The following is a 12123-nucleotide window of genomic DNA, read 5'->3' on the forward strand; positions in this document are numbered from 1 at the left end:
AACTGGTGTCAGCGAAAAGGATGCACCTTCGACCGAAGCAGAGATGCAATAACTGGTGGCAGCGATAGGGATGAACCTTCGACCGAAGAAGAATGAGCCTTCGACAAAAGGAGTCCTGAGAGCGAACAGCGAAGGAACTGGGAGCAACGAAGAAGTATGAGCCTTCGACCCAGGGATTCCAGCTGAACAACTCGGAACAACGACAGCGACGAACCTTCGACCAAAGTCCGGAGAAACTGGGAACATCGAAGAAGAATGAGCCTTCGACCCAGGGAGTCCCGAGGAACTGGGAACAGCGGACGGATGAACGAGATGGCGTGGTGCTGCATCCATGGGTGAGCGCGTGGTTTTTTCCTTTGATTCGCCAGACTTCAAAATATTATTCTGGGAATCGGGCATTTGTAGCATATTTTGAGTTTGCAAAAATTAAGGAAACAGTTCTAACCACCAGTCGGGGCAGCTACCATGGATCTCATTAGAAGGTTGACGAGGGCAGACTTGCTGTTGGTGTGCGAGGATTTGGGAGTTGAGGCGGAAGAAACAATGGAAAGGCCAGCTATCGAAAATGCAATAATAGATAGTGGCTTTGATGATGAAAGCATTGAGATTGCTTGGGAGGTAGTACAGCGTGAGCGTCAAGAACGTGAGGAGGAACGTGAGCGCCAAGAACGTGAAAAAGAACGTGAACGTCGAGAACGAGAGCTTGACAGTGAACGCGAGCGAGAACGGCAAGAGCACGAAAGGGTAATGGCAGCCTTGAACAAAAAGTTTCAAGCGTTGATCGAACAAAGACAACCGCAGCCAACAAAATCTGTAGGTAATGCACAGCGAAAGTATGAGGAACTCGCTAGCAGATTTTCGTCAAAAGCCGAAGAGAAGAGTAACTCATGTGAGATTAGCAGCATGTTCATAAGTGAACCAAAAGTGTTATCTGCTAGCAATGCCTTAGTGGCAATGGAGGCCGTTGAAGACCGTAGTAAGAGCGACGAGGTGCTGTGCCAACAGAGCACTGTAGAGACAGCGAGGCCAGCTGTGAATGAATTGGCACAGTCACCGTGTGCGTACGTCGCAAGTAATGTTAACAAGGTCGTTAACGAAATAGTGAATGCTGCTGACCCGACAGTCACGAGCACCCATGTCGAGTCAGGACTGAGTGCCGTAGCGCAGTGCAGGATGGACGATGTAGTTGAGGGTAGACCGCAAGAGTGCGAGCTGAGTAGCTCAAGGTCAGACAACTGCATTGTTCAGGGATCAGGGAAGCTGTCAGCCAGTCTAGGTAGCCAAGAGAGGGATGATTTAGATAATCATTCAGACTGTGCGAGTGAGGCAGCGATCGAGACCGCAGTATTGTGTGTCGATGCACAGCGGGAACTGGACAGTGTAGTAGCGCGCAGTTCGCAGGAGTGCGAGTTGCGTAGCTCGAGTAAAGCCTGCTGCATTGTTCCAGAGTCGGTCGAGCTGTCCGCCAGTCAAGGCAAAGAGAGAGATGATTTAATGGATAATCACTCTGACTGTGCGGATGAGACAGTGATCCGGGCCGACGAGATGTGTAACGGCCAGCACGAGGCGCGAGCAGATGGCTCTGAAAAGAGCACTAGGAAAAGGCGCCGTAGGAAGAAGCGTTGTCAAAATCGGAATGCGGCAGAGAGTTTGACACAGCCTAAGAAAGTGAGTAGTGTCAAGCTAGTCAAACAGCATCAGCGGTGCGCAAATAAAAGAAAGGTGCGATCGCCGTTGACAACGTTTTGCATTCAAGCGCATCCGGGCCACCGGAGAAAACGAGTCAGAGAAGCGTGTTCGGTGCGGAAAAAGGGCAAGGGGCAAGTAGTGTCCCAGTCATTCCGTCGATCTTTTCGGGGTGCAGCACGCATTCCAAGAAAGCGCAAGGTGGCAGGACGAGAGGAGGTTGTAAGGAGACGCGACGCGGTCAGACGAGGTCATGGCCAAAGCGTGTCGCTGGGACGCAAATCGACAGGGGACCGCGACGTCTCTAAAGAGCTGATGGGCGGTCAGGCCTTTTGTTGTCCCTGGTTAGCTAGAATAGCTTTCAGCGCGCGACCACCTCGTGTACGGCTCAAAAAACGAGTTCGTCATAAACAGTCGGAACGATAGACAAAAATAACGGTCCCGTAGAAGCAAACATTCTGTTTTGTTTGTTTATTTTTGAGCATTTGATAGTTTTCGCGATTTTAGACTGGAGTTTCTTTCAATAAGTAAGTTATGAGTTTTGTTTATATTTTAGTTTGAAAAGCTCCGTAGTTTGAAAGATGCGCTTTGAGTTAAGCGTTAGTTTCGCGAAATAATAATTCAATTAGTGTTTAGGCTTTTTTTTGTGTGAGCGACCTGAAGCGTCTAGGTCATTCGTTAAAAGCCTATTGTAACGCGCGTTTGTGTTAGTTAACACTTTTGTTAGAAATGTTTTCCAAGTTACCTTTTCGGGTTAGGCGCGTTGACTTTCCGTATTGCATAATTTGCATGGAGAAGCGTTGGTACGATACCACTTAGCACATGTCCTGTGCGGACAGAAGGAACCAGAACTTTTGTGACTGGGTCGCTCGTGTGTGTTGAGGGCGGCACTGTTCTGAGTGTTCTATTAAGCGTGCGTACGATTAGTTAAAAGCAGAAGCGGTTTCTTGTAAAGGTTCTTGTGAGTGCGTAAATTACGCAACTTTAATTTTGTTGTTCCCTTAAGATAGGTACGGTGTGGACGAAAGGAAGAAACCTGACTAAGCGTTAGAAAACGTCTGCTTGAGACGAAAGAAGGCATTAAGAATAGTGCCCGCAAAATTCAAGCGATTTTAATTAGGCATCCTTAGGTTGGCGAGGCTGTTCATTGTCATCAGTAGGTGCGAAAAGTCGCCCATCGTGACAGTTTATGAACAGGCTGTTTGTGAAGTGAGGCCGCCTAAGATGTTCTGAAGCATTGGTTGTTCCGTTTCTTCCCGATTCTTTTGCGACGACAATAGCATTCTGGGCTTGTCGGAATTCGAGGAGATATGGAAAGCTGTTTGGAAAGGTGGTTGGAACGACTGTATCAAAATTGGGGGAAAAAAAAGAACACTGGCTTGATTTTGACAGGGTAATAGCCTGGCGAGTCAGGGGTGAAGAGCCTGCGCTTGCACGTGGTGCAGCGCTATGTTGTTTCGTTTGTTTGACGTACGTTCTCCAGGGCCCGGGATCCAGAAATTCGTCACACGAGGCTCGTCGCCAGTGTACTAGAGGCTTCATCAACGTTCTTCATTGCCAGCGAATAGACCGATCTCACCGCACGATCTGCGCATGCGCGAGTTTCCGGAAGTGGAGCTGCCGCCATCTTAACTGGAGTACTCTGCGCACGCCTGAGTGTTGTTGGCGCGGCTGCAAGCTTCGCGCTTTGGATACATCGGCGTTTTGCACGAATCCTCGACGTGTACGACAACGGAACGCAGTAGAAGACTGTGCCCGGACCTTCAATGTAAGTGTTTCATTTCAATTTATCCATCCGGTGCTTTAGCGCTGCCTGCGAAAAATGAACGGTCGACAGTGCCGATGTCAACATACTACCACGCCGTCTCACTGTTGATGCGCATACGTCGCTTCGCAGTGCCGCTACCCGTGTTCGCTGAATGAATAATAAAAAAAAAAAACGAACGAGAAAGCATGGTCCTGTTGTCATGCGAGCAAAATACTTCGGTGGATCGCGGCGCGCAAGCGAGGGTATAGTATCTGCAGAACACAGCTTGACCATACTGCGCAGAGCTCTCCGCGACTTGCGAAGCTGCGCTATGAACGGGACAAAACCGAAGGAGTTCGGTTTTTATTTATTACTACCAATTTTCACGCACATTTACGAAGAAACGAAGCGAGGCAGGCTTTTCGTTGTTTCGATCTTTACGGCTTGCTGTCGGAACGTCAAACGTAGTACCTTGCAAAGTTTTTGCTGTTGAAACTTAGCGTTAGTTCTGTGAAGATTTGTGAAACACTGCCGCGGACGGCATTGGAAGACGGCAAGTTTAGACTTGTTTACGAGAACATTTGTTGTGTTGACCACCCGCCGCGCTTCTTTAGCATAGTGCGCATACACTGAGCATATGACGGACGGAAAGTATTGGAATGCCTTGCGGCGTGTTTCGTACGGGTGACTAATTTAGCGCATGTGCTTCCCAACTTGTGTGCTTCTTGGGAAGTGGTATGAAGAGCCCATGTAGTATACTGGTCCGAGTGTCAGCTGTCTTCGCGCGCCCAAATAACCAGAAACCGTTTTCTGTTTCTGCTTTAGAATGTGGCCCCATGACGCGGTATACTGCTTTTTCTACAACAATGACAACTAGGAAGAAGCATGTTGAGGCTCCAGGCAGCAGAGCTATCGTTGAGAGCTTTTAAAAGGATCATTGTGCAGTGTTGAATTCAAAAATACAAGGAAACATGGGAACAGTCATTCCAAGCTGTAAACATTAGTCCAAATTTCGGTTAAATGAGAAATTGAACTAGTGCAATATGCTCCATAATGCCATGGGAAATTAAAAAAAACTGAAAATGTTTTCACCATTTCTTTATTCTGGCAGGAATAAACAAAAACATCATGACATTAGTTCCAAGCAACATTAACAAGCAAGAATGGACCAGGGAAACAAGGACCCTGAATCAATTCTTTGGAAAGGAGCACATTTATAGGTAAGTTGAATGAAAGGAAACGTATTGCAACAGGCTACTGCGCATCTCTCCAGTTACATGTTAGCAGCACCTAAGTGACATGCCAGGACCTTAGTGAATGCGCTCTGAAATTACATCGCGAATACATAGTTCAAGCGTGTGCCATGTAAAGCTTGGTAACAGGAGATTGTGGGTTCATATAGAAGAAAACAAAAGGATTGACAGCAGAAACGACAGCAATTAATGAGATGCTGTAGTATCATTTATTTGCTCATTTACAAGCACAATACATAGGTTGATTTTCAGAGTATATGTGAAAGTAGAAGCTTGACAGTGTTACCATTTAGTTGAACTATCAAACAGTAATGCTCAGTAGTTAAGGACTTATCATCAGAGAGATATTCACACAATATACTGTATGAAATATTCACATAATGTGTCATTTCTACGCAGGTACATTGAAGGCAAGGGTGCACAAAAGCACAGAGATGCAGGTTTGCGCCTCTTCACCTCTGGGCACCTGCAGAAACTTGAGTTTTTGAAGATAGAAAGCTCAGAGACTGTTGTGCGTGCAGACGTTCTGGCATCAATGACAACAAGGACTATATATAAGGTGTCAGCCCGGCTACTAAGAAGTGATGGAGAAATTGTTTCAGGCACCTGCACCTGTGTTGCTGGCAAAGGGTCTGCATGTAAGCACCTGTGTTGTGTTTTCTATGGGTTGATGTATATAGCTCAGCATGACCTTGCAACTGTGCCAACCTTGCTGGCGTGTACTGAGACAGAAAGGCAATGGTACAAACCGAGAGATCCGAGAAATGTACCACATAGCTTTGAAGACCTTGTCTTTTCGAAGGATACTTGGGAGAGACTCAGCAGTGCACCTGAGCATCACAACAAACGAATGAAATATTCATCACCAAAGCCAGAAAGAGAGGTCATGACGACACGAACCTTAATTGGCTTACATGGAAAACTAAAAGAAAATGGACTGCAGTGCTTCGCTGACATTTTAGAGGCTAATGATTTCTTGTGTGACAAAAGCACCGAGTCAACAAAAGACAACAATGTGCGTGAAAGCATGCCTCTGCGCTGGCTTGACGCCGTAAAAAAGTCACAGACGCTAGTGTACTCAGCTGATGATGTTGCTGCTGTTGAGAGTGCGACAAGGCTGCAGAGTGGCTCAACACTGTGGCACCATTACAGAAAGGGATTGATAACGGCCTCAGTAGCACATAGAGTGTACACGTGGGTCAAAACGTGCGAAACAAAAATGGGGCCTCATGATGCCCGGTCACTTCTGAGTGCCATAATGGGGAAGAAGTGTCGAGCCACATACGCCATGAAACGAAGGCTGTTGTGTGAGGATAATGCAAGGAAGGAATTCATAGAGCAAAACAAAGGGCACTTGGACATACAGGTCGAACAGTGCGGTCTGCTTTTGTGCCGGAGCAATTCTTTTCTAGGAGCAAGCCCCGATGGCATTGTTAAATGCCTTTGTTGTGAGCCTAGTGTTCTGGAAATTAAGAGTCCAATGAACCTTGACACATTTTGTAAGAGTGAGCTACGTGATGGGTATCTGAAGAGAAGCAGCAGATACTTCACCCAAGTACAAATGCAAATGGGGGTGAGCTGCTTACAATCTTGCATCCTCTTCGTTTACAGTGAACAAAAGTGCGTGCAAGTTTCTGTGAATTTTGATCAGAGTTTTTTCGATGAACTGGTGAAGCGGTGCAAATTTTTTGTGAGAAGTACTTGGTGCCTTCCTTTCTTGACAGTTAGCACTTCAAATTTCTATTAGGCATTTTGTAGTAGTAGTAGTCATAGGTCGGCAAACTCACTCATGAGTCGACTCACTCAGACTCAGATCGGTCCGTGAGTGTGAGTGAGTAATATTTTGGTGAGCTTGAGTCCGAGTGTGTCCAGCTGAGGAAAATTTTAGTGAGTCTGAGTGAGGAAGATATTGGCGAGTCTGAGTGAGCCCTAAGCGCAAAATGTATTTCTTGAGTGAGTCTGAGTGAGCTCCACCTTTTATTACCAACCTATGGTCCTATCTAGTCAACTTAAGCATTACTATCAGCCTTCTATCGGCTTACGTTTATACTCAAGTCTATTTACACATATCTCAACACACTAGCGTTCATGTGCCACCTCAATATTTATTTATCAGAGGCGTGAGTTAGGGGGTGGGGGATACATGACCTCCCCCGCAAACTCTTTCATGAACGTTCTTGATAAAAATATCTCGTGTGAGTCGCACATTTCATAACAATGTCCTTACTGGATTGAAATCACTGATAACTCGTACTTGAAAGTACAGGATCAAAAGGCGTATCGTAGAGCACCGATTATGTGAGATATTGGCGTTAACGAGCATTGACACCTCGATCAAAAGCTAATTTTAGGCTAATACGGACTCATGAGTCAACTCACGCACTCATGTCAAGCCATGAGTGAGTCCGGCTGAGTAATATGTCGGTGAGTTTGAGTCCAAGTGAGCTCGGTTCAGAAACAGTTTGGTGAGCCCGAGTCTGAGTGAGTCCGGTTGAGGAAAATTTTGGTGAGACTGAGTCCGAGTGAGCCCTCAGAGCAATATATATTTCTTGAGTGAGTCTGAGTGAGCTCTAATTTTTTTGCCGACCTATGGTAGTAGTAGATCCTGAAACATGGTATTTATTCTGTCATTTCTTCCTGCTTTGCTTTGGCATGCTGAGAATACATTTAGAGTAAGAATGGTGGTTATTCAAAAACATAATTGTGGTGTCACTAAGTTTTGCTGGTTGACTACGCATGGCACACCTGTATCTAACCTAATAAGTGGTGCTAACAGACAGCCACTAATGTAGATGCAGGTGATCCTGCAGGAAACATTGCCAGCAGACATTTATTGACAATATAAAAAGTATACAGGGCTTTACAAAGGGAAGGACATGAATATGTCAGATATTAGATAGAACAAACAAAACAATAACAGGAAACAGAAAGTTACAGACCTAGCACTTAACAATTACAATCGAATAGAGAAAATGAGAAACACAACAAACAAGGTATTACCAAAACATGGTAACTGAGCAGTGCGAATTATCCAATCACTAATGGCTCCTTTGAAACTCACCATCCTAAATGCAGGTAGTTAAGGGTGGATGATCCTTATACCTAGAACAACTGTTGAGCTTTTGTCATTTTGAGGTGCACTTTTAGAAGGACCCTTCATGAATCTAGTCTGGTAGATATTTTTTTGCCAAGATGCGGAGCTTTCAGAACAGTACCAGTTCTCGACAAGGTGAAGTGTGCTAAAAATTCTGTTTTGAAATGAACACCATGAAGCTGCATAAAACCATCAGCAGCTGATTTGAGCAAATGAATCGATATAGTGGCTGTTTCTTTAATATATGGAAGTGAATGTTGTGGCAATATTTTTTTTATTTTACGAGAACATGCAATGAATACTTGTGCTCTTTCTTCAGAAGGTTTATAAACACAATGCAACCTCATGATGGGTAATATCCTGTTTCTGTTAGTTCTTTGCTGTGATAGTGCTAGTTTTTCACTGTGATAGAGGGAATGCTGTACAATGTATTCTGAATTTCACTGTGTGTATTGTATGTTTGATGGGAGATGCGGAGCTTTTTGAACAGTACGACTTCTCGTCAAGGTGAAGTGTGCTAAAAATTCTGTTTTGAAATGAACACCATGAAGCTGCATAAAACCATCGGCAGCTGATTTGAGCAAATGAATCTATTTATTTTACGAAAACATGCAGTGAATACTTGTGTTCTTTCTTCACAAGGTTTATAGACACAATGCAACCTCATGATGGGTAATATCCCGATTCTGTTAGTGCATTGCTGTGATAGTGCTTGTTTTTCACTGTGATAGAGGGAATGCTGTACATGTATTTTGAGTTTCACTGAGTGTGTATGTTTGATGGGGGATGTGCAATGTTTATTGCTTCAATAAAGCTGATATTAGTCGGCGTGTCTTTACATACGAGTTATAGTTATGGCATTGTGGGATTATAATCATCATCACTCTCTGCCTGCCACTGCAGGATGAAGGCTCCTCCCAATGATCTCCAATTTACCCTATCCTGTGCGAGCTGATTTCATTTTATCCCTGCGAACTTCTTAATTTCGTCACTCCGTCTAACTCTCTGCCTTCCCTGAGTGCGCTTTCCCTCCCTTGGTAACGGGATGGTTAAAAATATGAACCGTCAAAACTCTACAGCAAAGGCGTATCTACAAAGTTAGTCAAACGAGCGCATATGTGCCATATGTTGTTCAGCTGATCTGCCATGCTGTTTGGAAATACATGCGACAAAATTTTGAATGTCTTCACCCTCCTAATGACCCTCTCAACATGTATCCGCACACTTGCTATGCGTCTTGTTTCTTCCTCATCTTTCTCGGAGAGTTGCGGCCTTCCATCCTATGAAAGGTGGAATGTTCAGATGCAGCGATCGTGCCTTGCACTCGTCTTGGATTGTGAAGCCACGGTCTGCCATTATGCTCCGTCCTGGAGAAAACTTATCTAAAACATTACAGGAGTTGGTGAGGGCCTTGTCAGACAGACGTCCAGGTGCTAGGTCTGATACAAACACAACAAAACCATTGGGGCTGCATACTATGAGACCCTTCGCTGTGTTGTGTTTTTTGTAGTTGGAAAACGTCTCACTTTGGACCCGAAATGACGACGGTGTCTCGATGAAAATCTCTGCGCAGTGCATTATTCCATCTACAGTGTCGTAGCCTTTCGCGAGGAACACCTGAGGTCGGTATTTGTCGCACAGCTGGGACGGCATCCATATTGGCACCTGCATCAAATTTGAAAACATAAGTTTGTGCTATATACTCTGTGAACCTTGTCCTCGAAAGCAGTCACAAGATGGAATACAAAGGAATAAATTGACATCTTTGCGAGTTTTAGTGTGTATACAGTAACATTCGTGATCGCTTCCCATATGCATATCCTAGTGATTTAAGTATGGCTGTTATTTTTTTTCAAAGAAATAATGAGGAAAGGGGTCAAAGGGAGCGCAAACTTTCGACTGTTTATTCAACATATAGTGCAATGAAATGTATAGGCATGGCCATGCGCTGCAAGCTGAGCAAACATCCAGCGTGCACCACCCAAATCATAACCTGTGATCTGGGAACTTTCTGCCTGTGAGAGGCATCACTGATGCATAAAGAACCTCGTGCTTTTACATGGAATGCCTCCAACAATTCTCGAAGCGTGGTGTTTGTTTTTACCCAGAATCCGAATCTATTTCAAGCACGACTCATACTTATGTGAACTGCAGTGGGTTGGCGAAAGGTAAAGATGGGGGCACTTTGCCTACCACTGCAGTTTACATAAGCGTGATCAATGCCTTAATATGTGTGAGCAGTGCCTGAAATATTCAGGTTCTGGGTAAAAACAGACACCACAGCTTGAGAAATGTTAAACACTTCCCATCACCTAGTGACCAATGTTTCCACGTTGATGGGAAGCATTATCTGCTTTTACATGCGCAGTGAAGTGGCCGATTCCCTGTATATATGTGAGAAAAAATGCTCTAATATAATAAATTGTGTGTCATACTGTCCTGAGTTCCCTTTCTGTGTCCTGGTCGTTACATGTGCTGTGTGTTTCATAAAAAAGTGTAATACAGTTGAACCCCTCTATAGGCGTGCACCAGGGAGCATTTCTTGTCCCTTGCATGAGGTGTGTCTTATAAGCAGGGTACCATGTTCTCAATTTTCTGATCATGCCTGTATCCCGATGCAGGAACCCTCCGTCTTATACACATTTGTCGGTTACATTAGTGTCTCTTTAAAGGGGTTAAACCATAGAGCATATTTTGCCACAAGTTGTCTCGTAGCTTCCATTCTGCTTGTTACTTGCAGCATGACATTTGGACGTTGCCAGAGAAATATTTGTAGCATTGGCATTTGGGACCTGTCTGAAAGCTTGTCTGAGAACAGTGAGGAGTGCACGGGGGATTATTGTGAGCTTCACAGTTACTGAAAAATTGCAATGAAGCAGCACAAAGTAGATACACAATGACATTGCGCATGCATTATTTCATTACGCCTTATGAGGCTTCCTATACTTTTACTTGCAGCATAATGAGTGGGAATAGTAGAAATAAACAAAAAAAACAAGGCGTTTCGAAGCAGGATTTAGTGCCACATTCAAAAATCCTGTCAAGCCAACTATTCGAATATGTCTGGTTTACATAATGGCATGATAATAACAAACATTATTGACTGCATCTTTCTCGACTATGCGAGTTGCTCACTGTCACCTAATAGCTAAACTAACTGCACTTTGGATTGACTCCTTAACATAATCTTGGCTTCATAATTTCTTATCTAATCGATAGAAGTTTATATGTTGTGAATAACTTTAACTCCTTTACATCATTTCTTATGTCGGGTGTGCCCCAGGGTAGTGTATTAGGCCCTCTTCTTTTCTTAATTAATATTAATGATATAATAACAACATTTCTTCCTCAATATGGCTTTTCTTGGGTGATTGTGTAGTCTACAGAACACAATTGGAATATGCTTCATCGATCTGGTCTCCTCATTAACAATACCTAATAGATAAACTGCAATACATCCAAAATCGTTCTGCCCACTTCATAACTTCTATGTATATCATGCCTCTAGCATTACCCAAATTAACGCGATATTGCCATTACTAACTTGCATTCCTGGCGCTCTGTTACCTTTCTGTATCTCGTCATAAGTAATACTATAACTCAAGGACCAGTCGTCTCTCGCCTGAAGTTCCTTCACGTACTTGTAGTTGACTAATCACATCAGTTTTGCCACATTTTCAGCCCTACAATTCATTCATTCAATAATTCTGCACTCCTACGCGTATCGGACTATGGAATAATGTTTCCCTAAAAGAGCCTGCCAAATTCTTGAGTTGTTAATTTATGTGTTCTCTTGACTTGTATAAATTCGTAAATTCGTAAATAATTCGTAATCACTTTCGTAAGAGGTCAGTTTAGGTATTAGCAACCTGCTTGGATATTACTACGTTTTGGCGAACACTGTTTCGCGCGTAAAACAGGTTGTATCAGCTGCCGCTTGCAGCGATCACTCGGCAAGGGGGTCGAGCACACGCTATGCCGCTTCGCGGTCACTGATCAGCCCATCAGTCGTGCTTTAGCAATCCTGTAATTACGCACTAGCGCAATAACATGTCATGGATTACATACAAGAAAATCTCAAACACGTAAACAAGAAACTTGCCGTACTTGCCGCGCTGTCCGACTCTGTTTATTTGTCGCACCCATTTCTGTCGGAGCTTCGTAATCCTTCGGGAACACATGAAAACTGGTGCCCTTGTGCTTCAGGCTGTTCTTGTAGCATCCTGGCACGCAACACGTGAATCCACCCATGCGGTGAACTATACAACGCATGAGACCTCATAAACAGCTCTCGGATGCAGCACCAAGGCAGCCGCAACGATGCAGTCGCGGCCGAGAACTCT

The 12123-nt window shown here is 44.3% G+C and overlaps 1 protein-coding gene across 1 annotated transcript; it reads left to right on the forward strand.

Moving 5' to 3' along the window:
* The first annotated feature begins 3254 nt into the window (after window positions 1–3254).
* On the forward strand, window positions 3255–8704 carry LOC125941908 (uncharacterized). The gene is made up of 4 exons (XM_049659784.1): window positions 3255–3454; window positions 4545–4653; window positions 5086–6376; window positions 8684–8704. Exons 2-4 carry the CDS (start codon window positions 4562–4564, stop codon window positions 8702–8704), a joined length of 1404 nt encoding a protein of 467 aa, XP_049515741.1. The 5' UTR covers window positions 3255–3454; window positions 4545–4561.
* Window positions 8705–12123: the final 3419 nt, after the last annotated feature.

The sequence above is a fragment of the Dermacentor silvarum genome, unplaced genomic scaffold (genome assembly GCF_013339745.2).
Source record: "Dermacentor silvarum isolate Dsil-2018 unplaced genomic scaffold, BIME_Dsil_1.4 Seq601, whole genome shotgun sequence".
NCBI classification, from domain to species: Eukaryota; Metazoa; Arthropoda; class Arachnida; order Ixodida; family Ixodidae; genus Dermacentor; species Dermacentor silvarum.